This window comes from Nicotiana tomentosiformis, chromosome 8, assembly GCF_000390325.3.
Source record: "Nicotiana tomentosiformis chromosome 8, ASM39032v3, whole genome shotgun sequence".
In the NCBI taxonomy this organism is placed as follows: domain Eukaryota; kingdom Viridiplantae; phylum Streptophyta; class Magnoliopsida; order Solanales; family Solanaceae; genus Nicotiana; species Nicotiana tomentosiformis.
Genome location: NC_090819.1, coordinates 60,495,920 through 60,520,396, shown reverse-complemented (window position 1 = coordinate 60,520,396; position 24,477 = coordinate 60,495,920). Strand labels below are relative to the sequence as shown.

General features: G+C 41.3%; 1 protein-coding gene across 1 annotated transcript; it reads left to right on the top strand.

Annotated features, from left to right (window-relative positions):
- The first annotated feature begins 20,726 nt into the window (after positions 1–20,726).
- LOC138897554 (uncharacterized) lies at positions 20,727–22,013 on the top strand. Its single transcript, XM_070183535.1, has 2 exons — positions 20,727–21,020; positions 21,714–22,013. Exons 1-2 carry the CDS (start codon positions 20,727–20,729, stop codon positions 22,011–22,013), a joined length of 594 nt encoding a protein of 197 aa, XP_070039636.1.
- The last annotated feature ends 2,464 nt before the right edge of the window (positions 22,014–24,477 follow it).

The window sequence follows — 24,477 nt, the reverse complement described above, 5'->3', positions numbered from 1 at the left end:
GTGGAGTGGACTCTAACCTTGGTACAAGCTCGTCACTACTCTCAACTTGAGGTTAGGTTTGTTACTTATTGAGTAAATGGGGTCGATTGTACTTATACAACACATCTGCACCATGCGTGCAGATTTTGGATGTTGATGTTGGTGTACATGGTGGGAGCTAGCATTGAAGATGTACCTGCGATCCAGTCACAGCTGCCTCTTGTTCTAGGTAGCTTTAGAATTTTTAAATCTGTTTATGTATATTTCAAACAAATGACGTATTTTTATTTCATACCAGTTTTGTAAATTCTAATCTTAGAAGCTCATGATTTATACTACTAGTCCTTGAAAAGTGTATTAGAGTCAGTTAAATATTAATATTATTATTTTGTTTACCTAGCAGGTGAGGTTAGGTGCCATCACGACTAGTTAGATTTTAGGTCGTGATAAGTTGGTATTAGAGCTCTAGGTTCATAGGTTCTACAAGTCATGAGCAAGTGTCTAGTAGAGTCTTGCGGATCGGTATGATGACGTCCATACCTATTTTCGAGAGGCTACAGGGCATTTAGGATAAATTTTCCATCTTTCCTTCCTTATCATGCGGCATTGATTTAGCTTGAAGCATAATTCTTTAAATTCCTTCCACGCATTCGTATGCGCATGTGAGCGCTCGGTATCAGTTGTGCATTACCTTCGAGATGAGTATTCTGTATTTTGGTGATGGTCCAGTCTGGAGGACTTGAGGCCAGGGTTAGACCGCAGCTTAGGCTCGGTAGCTTCAGTTGTGTGAACTTGTACATTTGGACTCATATGTCCGGTAGTATCCCGATGAGTGGAATTTATAGCTCGATGAGCGGTTGAATGGCTATATGATAAGTATGATGTGACTGCGGGATGTGTTTAGATGGGTTGAATGTGACGAATAAAGTTTACTTGTGATTCAAGAGTTTGATATTGGATACTTGATTTTTGTCTTGATTTGACGTATAGTCTCGAGTTGTGAGTGTATTGAAGAATCTTTCACGTTGTTAAATTGTGGGATAAATTAAATTCTCATGTCTTGTCAGTGAGTTTGGACTCAGGAAGGTTAAGTGATTACGTAGTAGTTGTGGCAGTAAAAGGGTATAGAAAGATGCCAGTTTGAGGCCAAGCAGGCGGGTTATCACCTGCGGGATAATTTATAGATGTGTGATCCTTATAATGTTGAATGGAGAGTTTCTTTTCTACTAGTTGAGTGTATGTGTTGAGATTTGAATTTGAATCTAGGTGAGAAAGTTGACTTGACTATCAAGAGAATAAATGCGAGCTTAGCGGATGATTGATGTATTTTATGGTTGGTTTTGCATGAGCTTGAGAACAATTTTCGTTGAACTGACTGCAGTATCATGGCAGTAATACGGTATGGGTATTGTGAGTTATGAGATGTTTTATTCTACGGATTTGAGCCAAGTGGGGGAGCCTGCTATTGACAATTTGATTTCATGGTGATATGTTAAATACTAGTGTTGGGTTTGAGGCATAATTGTGGACCCGCTATGACTTGCAGAGGTTGAGATCGAGGATGACTCGAGTAAGAAAATTTCTGGATACGGGTTATATTGCACTTTATGAGTATATACAAATCATGGGATGATCGAGTTGTTATTGTGAAGGATGAACTACATACGGAGTATGAATTTGATTGGTAGTGTTAAGGCAGGGTTACCTCTTTTAGTGTTTTTAAGCTAAGGGAGCACTGTCTTTCGACCCGCTTGGACGGTGCAATTTAGATTTGAACAGAGTGAATGACTCTCTAGAAGGTTCTAATGGGTTCGAGATTTATATATTGCAAATGAGAATTTTTCCGGACTTGTGTATGGATAGAATATGAGATTTGCATTTGATGGTGCCAGGACTTGCAGTAATTCTATATGACTATGAATTCTAGATTCCAGTACAATAAAGGTAAGATAACAATTTTAAGTTTATATAAGGTCTTTTTAGAGTGGGTGTCTCGGTTGTGGTATTTATGAGGGGGTAATTATGATGTGGTGAGACTTTACAAATATTTTGGTGGTAATATTCTTGGGTTTGATGACCTGCGTGGCTTGGTCGAGTTAGAGGAATTCAGTTCTTATAGCTTGGTTATGTGCAAATAGATTTTAAAGTGTTCTTGATGGTTTCTACCATAGTTTGAACTGGATATTTTCTACAGGTGTGGGAAATGTATTTTGTATTGTGATTTCCTCCTAGAAGGAAGAAAGATGAAGGTTTATAACTAACCGGGTATGTAATTTGCTGGTGACTTAGAGTTGATAATGAGATTCTTGTGCTTTTCACATGATGGCATGATAGATGTGGTGTGTTGTGCGGGATTAAGATTTACATGTACAAGATGACAGTTCAGTCTTAAAGGGAAGGTCACGAATTTTGGACAGAATGGCTAGTTTCAGTTATTTAGATGAATGTTATAATTGCTCAGTAATTCTTGAGAAGGGTGCGCATTTCAGAAGGCGCATTGTGTTTTGACTTACGGATGTTCATCGGTATTGCAGTACTCACATGGTTGATCGACTGCTGATATTCAGATTTTTGCTGTATGGCACGGGAGAATTATAAAAATATTCCTCGTGGGATAATCGTGCATGAAAGATGTGTTAGTCATTCGAGTGCTGGAATTAGGATCAGTTACCGTAATTTATGTGTTTTATGAATTTGGAGACTGGGAGTTCTCATAAGCATATTGTTTCAGGGTTGCGGCCTGTTTGAGGTGAGTATTTTATTTAAACTCAGTGGAGGCACTAGTTTCATTAATTATTTGCGATAGCTACGCGCAATGAGTGCGCATATGTATGGGGTTTGAACCCATGTGTGGGCGTCAGGGAAAGTGTTCATACTCGGAAGAATGCTTAGGCTATGATATGCCTAGAGTTGACTGTTAAGCATAAAGTTATAACATTTCTCGTATTCGTACCTTTGTGGAGAACTATCTAGGCTATACTTGAGGTTACAAAGAGGCTAATTCTCTGAATAAACTTGGTAATTATTATTTTTGTGTTTACTTGCCGATTTGAGTTTTGATAGCACACTTTGCACATGCCTACTCTATGGCGTGTTATTTATACCAGTCCAGGAGCATAAGAATCTTATTTCAATTATTATAAACATGTGTACTTATTTGATTGCTCATGTATGATATGCTTAGACTGGAGGCCTGTGACCATGTCGTGCGGTTGATGTTAACGTGAGCTCTAGGAGAGTTGGTTACCGTTATTTGATTTGTGTGTCTTGGTTCTACTATGCAGGATGAGCTCATAGCATTGCGGTTGTGGTGGTTCTTGTTGAACTTGCAAAACAGTTCTCTTGTTTGAGACATTTTCCAATATTTGGGGACACGGATTATGTAGTTTATGGCTTGAGTTATATTGGTGTGGCATGTTTGTGGAATAGTTGTGTTGATAAAATAATAAGATCATTGGACCTAGAATGAGTACTATCGGATTTGATTACAGTATATTTGGGAGGATAATATCGAAAGTCGACTTAGAAAGTGATTTTGGTTCTGGTTGGGGCGAGAGAGCTCCGTGACTAGTTGATCTGATGAGTCGTTATGAGTTTCTGCATGTTTCTTTCATTATCGGCAGTGTACGAATTTTTTGGAATGAGATTTTGTTAGATATGGGGTTTAATACTAGTATCGGGCTGGATTTGAGTAGTTACTGTGATCGAAAATGGTGCTGCGAGTATGCGAGTTGTGTAATATGTTATGTGATTATATCTGGGGTTATGGTTATGGTTTGATACAACCTGTTCAGACTTATATCGCAGGTAGAGGTGAGATTCGGGTCTTGTAAGAAATTCTGGATGTTGGAAATTGGGTTCTAAATTTTACATACTAAGGTTAAAGTAATGATCTTCAATTATGTTATGTTGTCAGGCCTATATGGAATAGGGTGGTGTGAGATCACCCCCGGTACATGCGTGATAAGATGGCATAATAATTTGAAGGCTTAGGAACAACTCCTGGCACGTTCGAGGACGAACGTATGTTTAAATGGGGGAGAATGAAACGACCCGACTTGTCGTTTTGAACATTTACGCTCCTTTCAACTATTTGAAGTCTTGAATAGTTTCATATGATGTATTATGATATATGTGAATCGTCGGTTTTATCTTCATGTGTTTCGGAATATGTTCGGAAGAATGAATTCCATGTTGGAAGCCTTAAGTTGAAAGAGTTGACCAAATTTGACTTTTTAGTATTCGACCTCGGATCGGAGTTTTGATGACTCCGTTAGATCCAGATGGTGATTTTTGACTTGGGCATATGTCCGGAATTTAATTTGGATATTTCTAGAATGTTTCGACGTCGTTTCTTTAAGCATAAATGGTAAAAACATTAAGAGAATAAACTCCAAATTCTGTTTTTATTGAAGCATTAGATCCGTATTGAAATTACGGAGCCATAGCAAAAAGAATCGCCGAATTCAGACATTATATGAGAGAGTTACGCCCATTTCCGTATCAGGAAAGATTGTTGTTTTTCTCGGGTAGAGGCAAATCGCAGGTGTCAAATGCGACTTGCCTGGACAGATTCTAAAAACGAGGGTTTCGGCCATTTTAACACATTTAGTGCTATAGAGCTCGGATTGAAGCGATATTTGAGGTGATTTTCACCATATGGATTGGGATAAGTGATTCTAACTCTGATTGGTTAAATTACACGAATCTATTGTTGTTTTAATCAACAAATTAGTGTTTAGGGTTGAAAATAGTAGAAAATTTAATTGACTTTAATTAAGGATTTGAAGGCTGAGTTGTGGTCGAATTTGAGTAATTTTAGTATGGTTGGACTCGTGGTTGAATGGGGGTTCAGATTTTATAATTTTTGTCAGATTCCGAGACGTGGGCCCCACTATTGATTTTTGAGTTGAATTTCGGATTTTTATTGAAAATTTTAGTATTTTCATATGGAATTGATTCCTAAAATTTGTGTTGACTGTATCGAATTAATTGTGACTAGATATAAGGCATTCAAAGGCCAATTCGCGAGGCAAAGGCTTATTGGAATAAAGAATTGCACGGTTTGAGGTAAGTAACACTTCTAAACTTGGAGTTGAGGGTATGAACCCTGATTATAGGTGACGGGCGTGTGGGCGTGCACCATAGAAATTGTGACTCAGTCGATTCCGTAGAGCTGTGTAGTCAATTAATTTGTATTTTTCATGTGTTAAAGAAACTGAGCTGTGTTTCATGTTAGAAATCGTGCTTAGGCAAATGCTAGTATTATCTAGACCTACTGAGGTCATTTCTGCTGTCGAATTATATGTTTAAACTGTAATTTCATACTCACTCATATTCATTCATTGCATATTATATATCAGTCTCTGTTGTTATTTATTGATACATCATATCATCATTTTGGGCTAGTTTCATGACATTTTGAGCCCGGAAGACTGGAGAGATTGATGATTGAGTAAGGCCGATGGCCTGATTGTGAGGATAATTATGGGATCAGGCTGTATGCCGCAGCAGGCCATATTGGCTTTATATATTTTATTATTATATGGATCAGGCTGTACGCCACAGCAGGCCTTATAGGCTTTATTGTTATGGGATCGAGCTGCACGCCGCACCAGGCCTAAATGGCTTATTATAGCGCCTGGACAGAAGGAGCCCCTCCAAAGTCTGCACCCCTCACAGTGAGTGCATATGACATTATATTTGGGATGGATTTCCCAGGGCATGGAGTTACCTTATTTTTTTTTAATATTTGGGATGGAGTTCCCTGGGCTGGATTGGCCCTGTATAGTACTGAATGACTGAATATCAGTTATTATGTATATATATATATATATATATATATATATATATATATATATATATATATATATTGGGATAGATCTTCTCTGGGCTGGATTGGCCATATACAGTACTGAGTGACTGTGTGCAAGTTGTCATTTATATTTGCGCTGGATCTGCCCTATACAGTGCAGACTGACTGAGTGTGCTGAATATTGAGCGTGATCAGTGGAAATACGAGACACTGAGTTTGAGTACTCTGAGAGTGTGAGTACATGAGTTCATCATTGTGCTGCATTGCATTAGACATGCATACTTGATATGTAGGCATAGAGAAGTATTTTTTCTCATACCATCTGATAATGAAATTTCTTATCTATCGTTAAAAAGTTTTTTGAGAAAAATCACAGATTTAAGACTTACTCATATTTTTGGTAATTTTTGGCAAAGAATAAGTTTTACTATTATATTTGAAAAGAAAATGTTTATTTTCGGAATTGTATACGAGCTAAGCATTCTATTATTGTGTTATTACTTGTGCTGCTTTAAATTGTATTATTATGAGATGTTGTTGGTTATTGGAATGGACTCTGACCTTGGTACAAGCTTGTCACTACTTTCAACCTAAGGTTAGGTTTGTTACTTATTGAGTACATGGGGTCGATTGTACTCATATTACACTTCTGCACCTTGCGTGCAGATTTTGAATGTTGATATTGCTGTACATGGCGGGAGTTAGCATTGAAGATGTACCTGCGATCCAGTCACAACTGCCTCTTGTTCTAGGCGTAGCTTTAGAATTTTTAAATTTGTTCATGTATATTTCAAACAGATGACGTATTTTTATGTGACACCAGTTTTGTAAATTCTAATCTCAGAAACTCATAATTTGTACTACCGGTCCTTGGGGAATGTATTAGAGTCAGTTAAATATTAATTGAATCGGATTGTTGTTATTTGGCTTACCTAGCGGGTAAGGTTAGGTGCGATCATGACTAGTTTGATTTTGGGTCGTGACAATAATGTGGAATGAACAACATGCATCTGAGGTCAACATTGATTTCTTAAACATTTACTAATTTAATTCTACCTGCAAACCTACCTTGCGGGTGAGGTTATGTGTCATCACTGCTAGTTTAATTTTGGACCGTGACATTAATGTGGAATGAACAACATGCATCTGAGGTCAACATTGATTTCTTAAACATTTACTAATTTAATCTACCTGCAAACCGGAAAGCAAAATTTCAAACGTAAACCCAACCATCTCCATTACGGTTTCCTTCACCTGAATGTGAACGCTAGCTGTAGAAACTCCCAAAAACTCGTTTATTTCTCCAAATTAATGCAATAGGGTCACCATTTTAATTAGCAAATATAGTTTTGAGGTTCAAAGGAAATGAATTCGATGGCTTACTTCGTTATCTATAGTCTCTTTCTTTTCTTTATTTGTTTTTATTTTTCAAATTTCTTTTTTTGTACATAGTCCATTTATAATCCAGTCCTACGTAGGTATAAGGCAAATCTTTCTACCAATTTCCACTTCAATTTACAGTCCGTCATCACAAGTTATGACTTATGTAATATGTATAACGTTTTTGCTTTTGGAGTCAATTACGCAGCTGTAGAGATTGACTGAAAGTACCAATTTAGAGGAAACTCTTAATAAGGTTGGGATGCTATATAAATCGAAGGACGTTACAGCCCTCTCAATATGAAGAAAGATAAATAGACATTTTAGGATGAAAATAGAATAGGCTCACGTTCCTTGACAGTTAAGTAGTTGGAGAGAAAGTTAGGAGCAAACAATCAGATTAGGTGTAAAGAGTCATCGTCTCATCACATATGCGTACAATTCATGCATGTATAAATCCATGAGGATATAACCACTTGCAATGTGCCAGACTCCACGGTTTCATGATATATGACTTGTTAATTAGCTCATGATTTTTTCTTTGGGAAAGTTCTATAAGAAAACCATAAGTAGTTTATAGTTTTCGCATCCATATATAAGAGCTGATAATCTTAACACTCGTTCAGTCTCAATTTATCAAACAATTTTGATTTTGACACCATTGTCCAAAAATTTAAAATGTAAGTCATTATAAGTTTATTGAGAAACATATATGGTGAAGTAAATGATAAAGTAGGAATAATGAAAGAGTAATTCTATATATATATATCAGAAAAAAGAAAATATTGAATTCATTGAAATATATATTATAAAGGATATACGACTGTTCTTTAGATGACATTCAAACAAGACTTGGATATACAATACCCTCAAAATTTTGGTGTTGTAATCTACGACTAATGTTTTTTTTATGCAAAATTTGGACCATGTCATTGTTTACCCGTAAAACGGTACAGTTGAATTTATACGTAGTTTCTAGACAAGTGAACTAATTTGATCCTGAAATAATAAAATAATCAAAGAATTATGCAATACTTAGCCTCAAAATGTAGATGAAACGACAGAAATGGCAGTTCCAGGAACAAGGTTTCCGGGCACAACAATAGTGAAATCAAAAAGCGAGAAAGTAAAATTGTATTAAGCTTTGCATAGAATGTAGTGTAAGTTTGCCAGAAAATTCGTATCCTTTACAATGATAACTGAGCTCACTATTTATAGTTGTGCCTAGGGAAGGAGGTCCTAGGATCGTGCCTTCCTTTAATGTCAATTATGAGTGTCATTGATGAAGATGTAACGGTGAACATAAATGCCAAATTCCATGTAACGGGCCGTCGCTCTTAATGCCACAGAATATTCTTTATTAAATGCTATCGAGCGTAGAGCATTTAAGACACCTTTATGAACGTTGTTCCTTCCGGTGACAAGCAGAATAGCTGTGTTCGGTCTCTGGCCACCCCCGTCTTGGGTTCCACATTTCCTTTCTTTAGATGACCACATGTCATAGCATATTTTATACTATACAGATAGTCCCCCTGCTTTCCGGTGATATAACTTTGTGTTACTGGAAAGTTGGTAGAAACACGCTTTTGGCGGGAATAACTATAACTCCCTCTCAAGGCTTCTGACAGTTGATTAGACGCACGTCTCTCAGCATTTAATGCCCCAAACATGCATCATCCCACGATTCAGCACAGGTTTTGCCGATTGTCGAGGTAATCATGGCCATGAATTGAGCCGCCAAAATTTTACTTATACACATCATCTTTCTCCCTAGCACTTCATAATTTTCCAAGCTTCTAATTTGCACCTCTGTTCTCCATCTTTTCTATAACTCTCTTCAAACAAAAAACCTTTTCCTTCTTCCATACAATAGCTTCTTCTTCAAAGCGCACCAGTTCTTCAAAGAACAAGAACAAAGATGAGGACTCTGTTCCTCCAACGGTGGGTTCCATCACCCCTAGAAGTCTTATTACCACAAAAGACTTCGAAGAGAAATTCCCTACTGCTAACTCTCATACATGGGCTGTCAGTAGGTACCCTTCTTCCATTCGTTCTTCCAGCATTCCTGTTGTGAAGGAAGACTACCACTGCCATGAGTTGGATATTATTGCTCTTGATCTATCGGAGCGAGTGACCTTCCCAAGGAGGGTTTCACATACTTTTACATGTATCTATTTACTTTGGGTGCATTTTCTTTGAGTGGAGATCTTGATTCCGTGATTGCGGAGTTTTGCCTCCGCTACCAAGTGTGTTTGGCATAAGTAAGTCCTTCTGTGTGGAGTACGGTCGCTTGCCTTTAGCGTTTATGCCAGGAGACTGGAAAAGAGCTAACGTTAGCTCATATGATGAATCTCTACTCTCTCAAGATCTTCCGTGGGGGAATGATAAACCTCTGCAAACGTGGCTACCATGCTCTGTTGACTAGCATGGATGATGTTAGCGACCGTGGGTGGAGGGAACGATTCATTGCAGTTTCCACCAACAATATCATTCCGACAACGGTTTCATCCTTTCCGGCCGCTTGGAACCGCACTCGTAAGATCTTTATTTAATATTTCCTTTTACTAAATATTCTTCTTTGGCCGTATTGATCCTTCCTCCTTCGCATGTTTCAGCAACTTGATGGATCCCACCGGTGGTTGAAGGTTTGGACTGGTGGGTTCAGAAGATCTTGGACGTTACGACGCCCGAAGCTCGTTTATGAAAAGAACTGTCTCCTAAATACGGGTGGAAGGCCAAATATTATGGTAATTCGAACTTATCTTGCTTTTCCATTTTTCATGTGAAGAACTTGGTTGATCCCTTCTGACTTGTCCATAAAACTAGGTCTACCCGCGGGCTCTGTTGTTGTCCCCGAGGAGGACGTCTTGGCTGATCCTGCTGATGCAGCGAGGCTGTTTCAGGAGGCGCTTACTCAAACAGGTATCTTCGGGCCTTCTTTGGGCACAAATGCTTCTTTACGGAGTCTCCAACCGGAGGACAAACAACCAAAGAGGAGACGTTCCTCCGCGACCGGGGAAAAGAATAAGAGGGCGAAGACTAATGCCCTTAAACCATCTCCGGTAGCGATGGTGACTGGTCCTCCTTCCTGGTCGGTCATAGACACTGTGATGATTGATGATGATTATGAAGTTAGTGATGGGGGAGTTTATCTACATAGAAGACATCGATCCTCATCATCTCAACAGTATGCTCGACCTGTTGATACAATTACACCAACCGAGGACATTGCCTCGGCGATTTGGGGAGAGTTTGATTTGGCAGATAATGCCAACTCCCATTTTCGGGATCCAACTGCTATGCCCGATACTGCTGGGTTGAGTATCGGGTCCCTGTCATCTTCGGTTAGTGAGTATCCAACTACCAGCACTGCTTTTGATGCAACTACTTCTCACCCTTCGAGTCCATCATATTCATCTTTATCTTCACCAACACCAGCGACTGCTACATCACTTCCATCTTCATCCACTCTTCCACTAGTAACTACTACATGATCTCCACCGGTCGCATCTGACCACGAATAGGGTGTTCCTCTTCCCTAGTCCCCACTTCATGGGAATTTGGGGAAACATTTTGCTGCCCCTTCTGAAGATCTACAAAGGAGGAGGAATGTTACCCTTTCGGTCTCTACCAAGTGCAACCTGCTTTCCCGGCCGGTGGAGCTTGCTAATGATCTGAAGCCTTTGGCTTCAGCGAAATATTGGGAAAAGTTTCGTGCACTCTCGAGAGAGTGTCTATTGAACAATGCCATGTACAACGCTGCAGCGGTACGTTCCTTTCTTCATTATTTCTTCTGTTTTTGGTATGAGCATATCCTGATTTTTAGCCTTCTTGCTTGGTAGGCCAACTTTCTTGCTTCCAAGGGCCTTCAGAGGTTGATTCGTGAGAAGGAGGAACTTACTTCCGAGCGGGATCAACTTTTAGTGGAACGGGAACAAGCCGATATCCGCCTCTCGGAATTGGAAGCCAAAGCTGCTGAGGTTGTTATATTGGAGGCTCGTTTGTAGCAAAGCGAACAAGAGGTGGTAACCCTTAGCCAAGAAATTAGCCCGCTGAGGGTTAGATTTGACGAAGCCAGGGCCAAATAGACTGAAGTACATGACGTCGTTCTTGTTGCAACCGAACGCGAGGCTGCCTCCGCTGAAAGAGTCACTAACTTAGAGGCAGCCTTGAACTCCAAAATTGAAGAGCTTGCTGCTGTGGGGGCGAAACATGCCCAGCTAGAAGAGAAGTACATAAAAACTATCGAGCATAATAGGCTCTTTAGTTCAACTATCCATGACCTTAATATTAGCCTCAGATCTATTAGGTCCGCCCGGGAAAGCCTTTCTACTGAGGTAACCAAACTCAAAGAAGAACTTAAGCGCCGAGCGGCTTCCTTCGTTGTTGAGAAAACTTACGCCATGTATAACATGAGGAGAAAAACCTTGGAAGAGGCCAAAGCAGGTATCATTAATTTTGATGCCGAAATTGCTAAGGCCGTGAGCTTGAGTTAGCAGCTAAAAATGGACTCCTAGCGCAGTCTGATGCTCTTGGCCCTTCTGGTTCCGGTTCCGGTTCCCAATTCTCGGAACTGAAGAGGAATCGGAGACCGATGATGCTAAAGGCCAAACTGGGAAAAATGTCGAGTCATCTGTGGATCCATCTACTTGTCTCGGGGACGCGAACACTTCTCTTCCTCCTGGTTCTGGAGATACTACAGTTTAGCTTTTCTTTTCTTTTTCCAATTCTCTTACCTTTGCCGTTTTGGCACGTTTTTGCAAATAAAGACATATGTTTTGCTTAAGTATTGTTTGAGTCTCACTTTCATTTGAATATCCATGCAAGTCTTTAACCTTTGCATTTGCTTAAGAATTCTGCGCATATTTTTCTATTTGCATTTTATTATGCGCGTCTTCGAGTGTATTTTTCTCCAAAGGAATTTTGATTCCGGGCATAATTCTTCTGAAACCAACCCTTTAACGTGAGAGTTTTCATAAGAGAGGGCTTTCTTATGTTTACGGTGCTCTTGAAGAGGACCTCTCCTATTCATTACGGCACTAGCATTTGAAGTACTTGTTTAACTTTCAAATGACAAAGTTAGTTCATCGTTCAGACAAGAAACAAGATAAAAATAAAAGGATTTCATTTCATTTAATTCCTTCTATTTTCAGAAGTACACAAGCATTTGCTATGCTAAAAAGAAATTTCCATTACTTGTGGCTATTTTGTACAACTTGTTTCTACGGGGCTCGACTCACAGTCCACGGTCCCGATGATGCAATTATGTTTCCGGTTTTTCATTTTTCGGTCGATGTGGCAGTCATTGTTGTCGTATGCTCGTATTAATCCCCCTAGTGTTCGAATGAGAAGAATGCAAATTGGAGCACTGAAAGTCTTGTACCTTTAAATATTCCACCAATGAATTGCTAGATAATCCTTACTCGGTAACACACTTTACTTCCCCTCAATGGTTTGTGCTCGTGACCGGTCGGGTAACCTCTAGTGGTTTGTGCTCGTGAACGGTCAGGTAACCTCTAGTGGTTTGTGCTCGTGAACGGTCAGGTAACCTTTGCTCAATAGCAAAATAAACTTCCCAGTGGAAATTTGCTGTAGAGCAAAAGATTATCTAACCGTCCCCGAGTGGAAACTTGCTTGTTTGCCTTGCTGTTAAAGGTCTTATCGCTGCTGACTTCGTAGTATGCTTTCTATCATTGCCTCGTTAAAAACCTTGCCAGTAAAACCCAATTGGGATAAAAATTGGACGAACAAAAAAAGAGTGTTGTACTGAGGTGCGCCACGTTCCAATTGCTGGGGCAACGTTTCTCCATTTCAGCTCTCCAACTCGTATGAACCTTTCTCGGTGATAGATGAAATCCGGTAAGGACCTTTCCATATTGGACCCAACTTCCCCGCATTGAGCTCCCGCGTATTTTGAGTTACTTTCCTCAAAACCAGATCTCCTACTTTGAAATAACGGAGGTTGGCTCTTCGATTATAATACCGCTCCATTATCTGCTTTTGTACTAACATTCTTACGTGCGCCAAGTCCCTGCGTTCATCGAGCAGCTCCAAGTTGATTAACATTGCTTCGTTATTCGATTCTTCATCTGCCTGGAAATATCTCAAGGTGGGTTTACCTACTTCCATCGGGATTAGAGCTTCTGCACCGTACACAAGGGGAAAAGGAGTTTCTCTTGTGCTCGACTTGGTCGTTATTCGGTAGGCCCATAGAACTCTGGGTAATTCTTCGGGCCAATTGCCTGTTGCCGCTTCCAACCTTTTCTTGAGGTTTTGAATAATCACTTTGTTCGTTGACTCCGCTTGACCGTTTGCGCTCAGATGATAGGGTGAAGATGTGATCCTCTTTATTTTCAAATCTTCGAGGAACTTTGTATCTTTTGCACCGATAAAATATGGCCCATTGTCGCATGCTATCTCTTTTGGTATTCTGAACCTGCAAATTATATTTTCCCATAAGAAATTGACCACTTCACGTTCTCTAATCTTCTGATAAGTACCTTCTTCCACCCATTTAGAAAAATAGTCAGTCAAAATTAAAAGAAATCTTACATTTCCTGGAGCAGGTGGCAGCGGTTCTACAATGTCCATCCCCAATTTCATGAAAGACCATGGGGACAGAACCGAATGTAAGGGTTCTGCCGGTTGATGCACTAATGGTGTGTAGCGTTGGCATTTATCACATTTTTGTATGTAGTCTTTGGCGTCCCAATCCATGCGGGGCTAGTAATATCCTGCCCGCACCAAACTCAGCACCAAGGAATCTGCGCCCGAGTGGTTGTCGCATATCCCCTCGTGGACCTATCTTATGACATAGTTAGCTTCGGATGCCCCTAACAACCGGGCCAGCGGGCCTTGGAAAGATTTTCTAAACAATTGGCCTCCCTTGAAGCTATATCGTGCTGCTTTGGCGCGTAACGCCCGTGATGCTTTGGGATCTTTGGGATCTTTGGGAAACTTCCCATGCTCGAGATAGTCGATGATTTTATTTCTCCAGTCCCAAACCAAATTAGTAGAATTTACCTTAATAACCACCCGTATCTAGGACTGAGTTCATCAGTTGTACTACCATCCCAAACTCCGATCCCTTTATTTCCATCGATGATCCTAAGTTCGCCAATGCATCTGCTTCTGCGTTATCCTCCCTTGGGATATGAGTAATTGACTACTCCCGAAATCCCACCAACAAAGCCTGAACCTTTATCACGTATTGTTGCATACATTCTTCTTTGGTGTCAAAGATCCCGTAGACCTGATTTAAAACCAGTTGTGAGTCACATTTGATTTTGATGATCTCGGAGTCAAGTCCCCAGGCCAATTAGAGCCCTTGAATCAAAGCTTCATACTCTGCTTTATTGTTAGTTAAATGGATTGTTCTGATGGCTTGCCTTAGGTTTCCTCCGAAGGTGTGATTAAGACTATTCTGAGCCTGGACCCTTTTACATTGGAAGCTCTGTCCGTAAATAAGGTCCAAACCCCCGATGTCAATTCCGACACCATTACTGCCTCTTTGGTTGCCGGAGGCAATAATCCCGGACTGAAATTGGCCGCGAAGTTGTAACGACCCGATCGGTCATTTTGCTTTCTAGATCCCCGTTTCCCTAAATAAGACCTCCCGTATGTGCTTTTACTATTTTATGACTTGCGGGATGGTTAGTTCGGGATTTAGAACGGTTCGGGTTGAAATCGAAACACTTAGTTCCTTAGTATTGGCTCTAAAGGGCTAAGTTTGGCTTGGGTCAACATTTCTAGTAAACGACCTCGAAACTAGGATTTGGCAGTCCCAACAGGTTCGTATGATGATTTTGGACTTAGGCGTGTGTTCGGAGTAAGTTTTGGGTGACCCGGGAGCGTTTCGGCGCCTAAAGTTGAAAGTTAGCTTATTGAAGGTTTTAAAGTTCTTTAAATTTGGTTTAAAGTTGGTTTTGATGTTATCGAGGTACGTTTGAGATTTTGGGCTCGGGAATAGTTCCGTATGGTGATTTAAGACTTGCACGCAAATTTTGGTATCATTCTGAGTAGTTTATGTATGATTCGGCGCGCTCGGAGTAAGTTGGAAGAATTTGACGTTCATAAGTTGATTCGATTTGGTTTGGGGTGCCATTCTTAGTTTTGGTATTGTTTTCTGTGTTCCGGGGGTTCGAGGTCTCCTTGAGGCAGATGCTTTATTTAAGTCGGGACTTAAACCATTTTGGGTTCATTTATTTTATTCCTTGGGCAATTTTGGAGCTCTTAAAGAGAGGGTTTTCACCTAGCTATAGGAGGTAAGTGCTTTCTATCCAATGTAAATTAAATACATAGATTATGGGTAGATTTTAACATGAAAAATTATGAAAATTTTCGGTTTAGATGAAAACCTAGGTTTTGATTTTAAAAAAAGGGATTTAACCACGAAAATGATTATGGAATTGGGTAAAATTTATATATTTGAGCTCATGAAGTTATGGATAACATTTATCTTTGAAAAAGTTCGGAATCCAGGCACGTGGGGCCGAGGGTAAATTTTTGAAATCTTTCAATTTGGGTTGGGTAATTATTTTAATAGTTAAATTATGAACTTTTAAACATATTAATTAATTTATATAATATTTGACTAGTTTTGGGTTGTTTGGAACTGAGTTGAGGATTTAAAGCATATTTGTGGATCGGGAATAAGCTTGAGAACGAGGTAAGTCTCTTGCCTAACCTTTTAAGAGGGAACTCATCCCCTTAGGTGTATTTGTTGTGAATTACTTTTGTGGGGAGCTACGTACGCACTAGGTGACGAGAGTCCGTGCGTAGCTAAATTTCATGTGATGTCCGGGTAGTCTTAGATTTACATCATGCTTTGTTTACACTGTTATGTTGATTATGCATATTAATTGTCTTAAATAGAGCTGAGATTAAGGATTTTAAGATTTAAAGTCTCCCGTTTGGATTTTTTATGTTTGGGGAGAATTGAAGAATCTTATAATAACTCTGATAAATCCATGTTCACTCGCGTCGGTATTTCCGTGAGTGAGGTAAATTTCTCTACTCTCATGGGAGCAGGCTGTTCGCCTCGGTAGGTTAGTAGATGCATCTATGGTTCATGTCGTTCAACTCTCGGCAGTGCACACAGTATATTTTTGGATCGGGTCGTACTACCTTGGCGTAAATCGTGCGTGATATTACTCGGAGCCTAATTATACTTGATATCATTTTATTGCTTGAGCGGTTAGAATTATTTAATGATAGAAATTGAATTATAATTTATTATTAGTTAAAGAAATAATTATCCACTGCTTGTTACTGAGTTGTATTTATTATTTACATAAGTCATGCTTATTTAGAATTCATGTTTTTTATTGTTATCCCATAATAAGTGTCGATGTCGACCCCTCGTCACTACTTCTTCGAGGTTAGACTAGATACTTACTGGGTACATATTGTTTATGTACTCACGCTACATTTCTGCACTAATCGTACAGGTTTTGAGGCAGGTGTATCTGGTAGTTATCCACACGCACACCCCTGATACTTCGAGACTTAGTGGTGAGCTTCTTTCCGAGTCCATCCTGTAGCACCTGGAGTCTCTCTTTTGCTTTTATTTTCTGTCTATTCCATTCAGACAGTAGTTTAATATTTTGTATATTCTACGAGTAGCTCATACACTTGTAACACCAGGTCTTGGAATTTTGCTAGTAGACACTTAATGATTTTGAGTATCTATATTTCACCATACTTGTTCGTAAAATCATTCACACTTTATTTTATTAAATTTATCACCTCTTACTCATTTAATAATTAAGAATCAACTATTTGTAAAATGTAAAAAGAATAGATCCATGGCTAGTTCACTATTGGCTTGCCTAGCGGTGACGTTGGGCGCCATCACGGCCTATAGGTAAATTGGGGCATGACAACATTGTATTAGAGTACTTGGTTCACGTCCCTACTTATCTTCGAGAGGCTATAGGGTGTTAGAAAAATACTCTTTCTTCATCTCCTATCATGAAGTTGATGTTGTGCTAAGTGTCTTTCTCTTATTCTCTCACAGATGGTAAGAACGCGTGTGGTAGATGTACCTGATCATGGAGGAGCTGCTCCCTCTGTTGCTAGAGGCCGAAGCCGAGGGAGGGCTCCAGCTCGTGGTAGAGGACGAGGGCATCCTAGAGTTGCCCCAGCTATGCCACCAGTGGATCCAGTAGAGGATCCTATTATTGAGGAGCAGGGAGAGGTGCTTGCAGCGCAGCCAGTCCCAACAGATTTCACGTCCGCGCCAGGATTCGAGGAGGCCATGGGTCGTATGTTGCGGTTCTTGGATTCTATGACTCAGGTTGGTTTATTTCCAGCAGACCCAGCCATATCTTAGGCAGGAGGGGGGCATAGAACCCTACCGCTCAGGCTCCAGGGCATGCAGTTGTCGTGTATCAGACTCCGGGCGCACTACCCGTGGGTGGAGCTCAGCTAGTTGCATCAGCTATACCTCAGCCCAGACCAGCTACGGCCAACGATCCGCAGAAGCTATTGGACAGATGGACTAGGCTACATCCTTCTGTCTTTAGAGGTGAACGACATGAGGACCCCCAGGACTTTATTGATCAGTGCAGGGAAATACTGTACAACATGAGGATATTGGAGTCCCACTAGGTAGACTTTACCACTTTTCAGCTGGAAGGCAAGGCCCGTAGATGGTGACAGTCCTATCTTCTTGGAAGACCAACAGGTTCTCCTCCCATGGCTTCGGATCAGTTCACACGCCTCTTCTTGGAAAGATATATTTCACCCTCATAGAGAAAAGAGTTGCGGTTTCAATTCGAGCAGCTCCAGCAGGGTCAGATGTCGGTGACCGACTATGAGGCAAGATTTTCTGAGTTATCTCGCCATGCACTTATGATACTTACTACCGATGTAGAGAGAGGATAGAGGTTTGTTGCAGGTTTGTACTATAGTATTCAGGCCACTATGGCCCGAGAGGTTGAGATGGGGACTTCTTATGAGCTAGTTGTGGAGATAGCTCGAAGGATTGAGGGTGTCTGTCAGCGGGGCCGAGAGCAAGCGACAAGGGATAAGTGATTTCGATATTCCGAAGAGTTCACTAGTGCCTCAGATGGAGGCAGGGATCAGTTCATGAGAGGTCAGTCTAGCAGGCCCACATATCCAGCACCGCCACCTCCTCGGGGTGCTCTAGTGCGTCCCTATTTCAGCGCCATGCCAGAGAGTTCCTACCGGCCACCAGCTATTCAGGGTTCCTCTAGTGGGTATTCAGGCCATCAGGGCCAGACTTTAGGTCAGCAGTCCTCCATTCCGAGGGGTTGTTAAGAGTGCGGGGGTCCTGGACACATAAAGAGGTTTTGTCCCAGACTTTGGGGCAAGGCAGTACAACAGGGTCATCAGCCTATGATTACAGCACTAGTTGCTGCACCAGCCATCCGGCCACTCAGAGGCGGAGGGCAGGTGAGTAGGGGCCATCCTAGAGGTGGAGTCCAGTAAGGTGGCGCTCCAGTTAGATTTTATACTTTTCCGGCCAAACTAGAAGCAGTGGCCTCAGATGCCGTGATCACAGGTATTATTTTTGTCTGCGGTAGGGATGCTTCGGTACTATTTGACCCAGGGTCTATATATTCGTATGTTTCATCTCTGTTTTCTCATTTCCTAGGTATTACTTGTGACTCCATAGGTACTCATGTTTATGTGTCCACTCCAGTAGGCGATTCTGTTGTTGTGGATCGGATCTACCGGTCCTGTATTGTTACTTTCTGTGGTTATGAGACCTGAGAAGATCTTATGTTGCTTGATATGACTGACATTGAGGTCATCCTGGGCATGGATTGATGTCTCCATATCACGCCATCCTTGATTGCCATGCCAAGAATGTTACCTTGGCGATGACAGAGTTGCTTAGATTGGAGTGGAAGGGTTCGTTTGTCAGTATAACTAGTCAGGTTATCTCTTTTCTAAAGGCTCGACACATGGTCAAGAAGGGTTGTTTCGCTTATCTAGCTTTTGTTGGGGATACTACTACAGAGACTCTGGCGATTGATTCGGTGCCCGTGGTCCGGGAGTTCTTCGATGTATTTCATTCTAATCTTCCAGGCATGCCGCCAGATCATGATATCGACTTCTATATTGATTTGGCTCCAGGTACCTAGCTTATATCTATTACACCGTACCGCATGGCTCCGAAAGAGTTTAAGGAATTAAAGGAATAGCTTGAGGAGTTGCTAGCAAAGGGGTTCATCAAACCGAGTGTATCGCCTTGGGGTGCATCAGTGTTATTTGTGAAGAAGAAAAATGGGACTATGCGGATGTACGTTGACTACCCCCAGTTGACAAAGTTACCATTAAGAATAAGTACATATTGCCGCATATTGATGATTTATTTGACCAGTTGCAGGGTGCTAGGGTGTTCTCTAAGATCAACTTGAGATTGAGGTACCATCAGTTGAAGATTCAGGATTCAGATGTTCCGAAGAAGGCTATCCGGACTAGATATGACCACTATGAGTTTCTAGTGGTGTCCTTCGGTTTGACTAATGCCCCAGCGACATTTATGGATTTGATGAATCGGGTGTTCAGACCATATATTGATTCGTTTGTCATTGTCTTCATTGATGACATTTTGATCTACTCACGTAGCATGGAGGAGCACGAGAAGCATTTGAGAGTGGTCCTACAGACCCTGCGGGAACAAAAGCTATATGCTAAGTTCACCAAGTGTGAGTTCTGGTTAGATTCTATGGCATTCTTGGGATATGTTGTATCAGGCGAGGGTATTAAGGTAGATCCCAAGAAGATTGAGGCGGTTAAGAGTTGGCCTCGTCCTACTACGACGACTGAGATCAGGAGCTTCTTGGGGTTAGTAGGCTATTATCGCCGGTATGTGGATGGCTTCTCGTCTATTGCAGCACCCTTGACTAGATTGACACAAAAGGGTGCTCCATTCTGATGGTCCGATGATTGTGAGGCGAGCTTTCAGAATCTCAAGACCGGGTTGACTTCAGCACTAGTGTTAGTGTTTCCTTCTGGTTCTGAGATGTATATTGTGTATTGCGATGCTTCACGCGTTAGTTTGGGTTATGTATTGATGCATAGGGGGCGAGTTATTGCATATGCTTCACGTTAGCTGAATCCCCACGAGAAGAATTACTCCGTATATGATTTGGAGTTGGCTGCGATTGTTCATGCTCCTAAGATCTGGAGGAATTATCTTTATGGGGTATCCTATGAGGTCTACATCGATCATCGTAGCTTGCAGCATTTGTTCAAGCAGAGGGATCAGAATTTGAGGTAGTACAGGTGGCTTGGGTTACTAAAACATTATGATATTACCATTCTTTATCATCCGGGAAAGGCGAATGTAGTTGCGGATGCCTTGAGCAGAAAGGCGGAAAATATGGGTAGTTTAGCATTTATTTCAGTAGATGAGAGGCCACTAGCTTTGGACATTCAGTCCTTAGCTAACAGACTTGTGAGGTTGGATATTTTAGAGCCCAGCCGAGTTCTTGCATGCGTCATCACCCAATCTTCACTATTCGAGCAGATCAAGGCTCGCCAGTAAGACGATCCGCACTTATTGGTTCTCAAAGAGATGGTGCTACAGGGTGGTGCCAAAGAGGTTACTATCGGTGATGATGGTGTTCTTCGACTCCAGGGTTGTCTATGTGTCCCTAATGTTGATGGATTGAGGGAAAAGATTCTAGAGGAGGCACACAGTTCTCGGTACTCTATTAATCAAGGTGCTACGAAGATATATCGCGACTTGAGACAGCATTATTGGTGGCGGTGGATGAAGAAGGACATAGTTGAGTGTGTAGCGAGGTGCCTTAACTGCCACCAGGTTAAGTACGAGCACCAGAGGCCAGGTGGCCTACTCCAGCAGATGGTTATACCTGAGTGCAAATGGGAGCGCATTACTATGGATTTTGTAGTTGGTTTACCGCGGACCTTGCGGAAGTTTGGTGCAGTTTGGGTCATTGTCGATAAGTTGACCAAGTCGGCACACTTTATTTCAGTGGTGACCACGTACTCTTTGGAGAAATTGGCCCAAATTTAGATTCAGGAGATTGTTCGGTTGCATAGTGTGCATGTCTCCATTATATCAGATAGAGGCCCTCAGTTTACTTCGCATTTCTGGAGGGCAGTACAGAGTGAGTTGGGGACCCGGGTATAGCTCAGCACAACCTTTCATCCACAGACCAACGGGCAGTTGGATCGGACGGTTCAGATCTTGGAGGATATGCTCAGAGCATCTGTGATTGACTTTGGAGGGAAGTGGGATCGATTCTTGCCTTTGGCCGAATTTGCTTACAACAACAGTTATCAGTCTAGCATCGAGATGGCTCCATTTGAGGCTTTATATGGTCGCCGATGTCGTTTGTCCATCGGATAGCTTGAGCTCAGTGAGGCTAAGTTATATGGTACTGATTTAGTAAAGGATGCCTTGGAAGAGGTAAAGTTGATTCAGGAGCGACTTCGCATAGCACAGTCCAGATAGAAGAGTTACGCGGATCAGAAGGCGCGTGATTTATCATTTATGGTGGGCGAGAATGTTTTCTTGAAAGTCTCTCCGATGAAGGGGATCATGAGATTCGGGAAAAAGGGTAAGTTGAGCCCAAGGTTCATAGGTCCATTTGACGTGTTGAGGCGAGTTAGGGAGGTTGCTTATGAGCTTGCTTTGCCTCCCAGTCTATCTGGAGTTCATCCAGTTTTCCACGTGTCTATGCTCCAGAGGTATCATGCTGACAGGCTGCATGTGTTAGATTTCAGCACGGTTCAGCTAGATGAGAGTCTGGGTTATGAGGAGGAGCCAGTTGCCATTGTCGACAGGCAGGTTCGCCGGTTGTGGTCCAAGAAGATTTCTGTGGTAAAATTTTAGTAAAGAGGTCAACCAGTCGAGGAGATGACTTGGGAGGCCGAGGAGGACATGCGGAGGAGATATCCACACTTATTCATCACTCCAGGTATGATTCTAGACCCGTTCGAAGACGAACGTTTGTTTAAGAGGTGGAGAATGTAACGACCCGACATGTCATTTTTCTTTGTAGATCCCCGTTCCCCAAAATAAGACTTCCCGTATGTGCTTTTACTGTTTTATGACTTATGGGGATGGTTAGTTTGGGATTTGGAAGGGTTCGGGTTGAAATTGGAACACTTAGTTTCTTAGTATTGGCTTTAAAGGGCTAAGTTTGACTTGGGTCAATATTTCTAGTAAACAACTTCGAAACCAGGATTTGGCGGTCCTAACAGGTTCGTATGATGATTTTGGACTTGGGCGTGTGTTCGGAGCGAGTTTTGGGTGACCTGGGAGAGTTTCGGAGCCTAAATTTGAAAGTTGGCTTATTGAAGGTTTTAAAGTTCTTTAAATTTGGTTTGAAGTTACTTTTGGTGTTATCGAGGTTCGTTTGAGATTCCGAGCCTGAGAATAGTTCTGTATGGTGATTTAAGACTTGCACACAAAGTTTGGTATCATTCTGAGTAGTTTAAGTATAATATGGTGCGCTCGGAGCAAGTTGGAAGAACTTGCGATTCTTAGTTTTGGTGTTATTTTCTGCGTTCCGAGGGTTCGAGCAAGTCCGTCTCGTGTTGACAAACTTGTTGGTATGCTTGGACGAGGCCTCGAGTGCTACTTGGGCATTGCACGGATCGAGTTAGAGCTTTAAAGGGGCTGTTGGTGCACCAGTTCTGGTATGCCCGCACCTGCGAGCTTTTTGCCGCAGGTACGAGCTCTTGGCCGCAGAAGCGGCTTTGGGCATTTGACCAGTGGTCCGCAGAAGCGGAGGAGCTTGCGCAAAAGCGGCCACGCTTCTGCGATGAAAGGTCCGCGGGTGCGAGAAAGACGCAGATGCGCTCCATCCTCCGCAGAAGCGGTAGCCTATCCGTAGAAGTGGAGTCTGCCATCCTGGGCTAGGACCGCACCTGCGATGGCTTTTCCGCAGGCGCAGCCTCAGGTCCGCAGAAGCGAAAATCGATGAAGGCAGAAGCTTCATTTAAGTTGGGACTTAGACCGTTTTGGGTTCATTTATTGCATTCCTTGGGCGATTTTAGAGCTCTTAGAGAGAGGGTTTTTACCTAGATATTAAAGGTAAGTGATTTCTATCCAATGTATGTTAAATACATAGATTATGGGTAGATTTTAACATGAATAATTATGAAAAATTTGGGTTTAGATGAAAAATTAGGTTTTGATAAAAAAATAAATGGGATTTAACCACGAAAATGATTATGGAATTGGGTGAAAATTATATATTTGAGTTCGTGTGGTTATGGGTAACATTTATCTTCGAATTTTTTTGAAATCCGGGCACGTGGGTGAATTTTTGGAATCTTCCAATTTGGGTTGGTAATTACTCTAATAGTTAAATTATGAACTTTTGAACACATATTGATTAATTTATATAACATTTGACTAGTTTCGGGTTGTTTGGCACCGAGTTGAGGATTTAAAGCATATTTGTGGATCGAGAGTGAGCTTGAGAACGAGGTAAGTCTCTTGCCTAACCTTGTAAGAGGAAACTCATCCCCTTAGGCGTATTTGTTGTGAATTACTTGTGTGGGGAGCTACATACGCACTAGGTGATGAGAATCTGTACGTAGCTAAATTCCATGTGATGTCCAGGTAGTCTTAGATTTACATCATGATTTATTTGCACTGTTATGTTGATTGTGCATATTACTTATCTTAAATAGACCTGAGATTAAGGATTTTAAGATTTAAAGTCTCCCATTTGGATTTCTTATGTTCGGGGAGAATTGAAGAATTTTATAATAACTCTGATAAATCCATGTTCACTCTCGTCGCAAGTAATTCCGCGAGCGAGGTAAATTCCTTTGCTCTTATGGGAGCGGGTCATTTGCCTCAGCATGTTAATAGATGCAACTATGGTTCATGTTGTTTGACCCTCGGCAGTGCACACAGTATATTTTTGGACCAGACTATACGACCTTGGCATAAATCGTGCGTGATAATACTCGGAGCCTAATTATACTTGATATCATTTTATTGCTTGAGCGGTTAGAATTATTTAATGACAAAAATTGACTTGGAATTTATTATTAGTGAAAGGATAATTATTCACTTCTTGTTACTGAGTTGTATTTATTATTTACATAATCCATGCTTATTTAGAATTCCTGTATTTTATTGTTAGCCCATAGTACGTGTCGATATCGACCCCTCATCACTACTTCTTCGAGATTAGACTAGATACTTACGGGTACATATTATTTATGTACTCACACTACACTTCTGCACTAATCGTGCATGTTCTGAGGCAGATGCATCTAGTAGTTATCCCCGCGCACACCCCTAATACTTCGAGACTTAGTGGTGAGCTGCTTTT

Bases quoted from the DNA above. Each gene is read 5' to 3' on its own strand.
- LOC138897554 (XM_070183535.1), top strand. From the start codon at position 20,727: ATGGTGCTACAGGGTGGTGCCAAAGAGGTTACTATCGGTGATGATGGT. The intron at 21,021-21,713 runs GTTATACCTGAG...TCTCCGATGAAG, and splicing joins GTGGCCTACTCCAGCAGATG to GGGATCATGAGATTCGGGAA.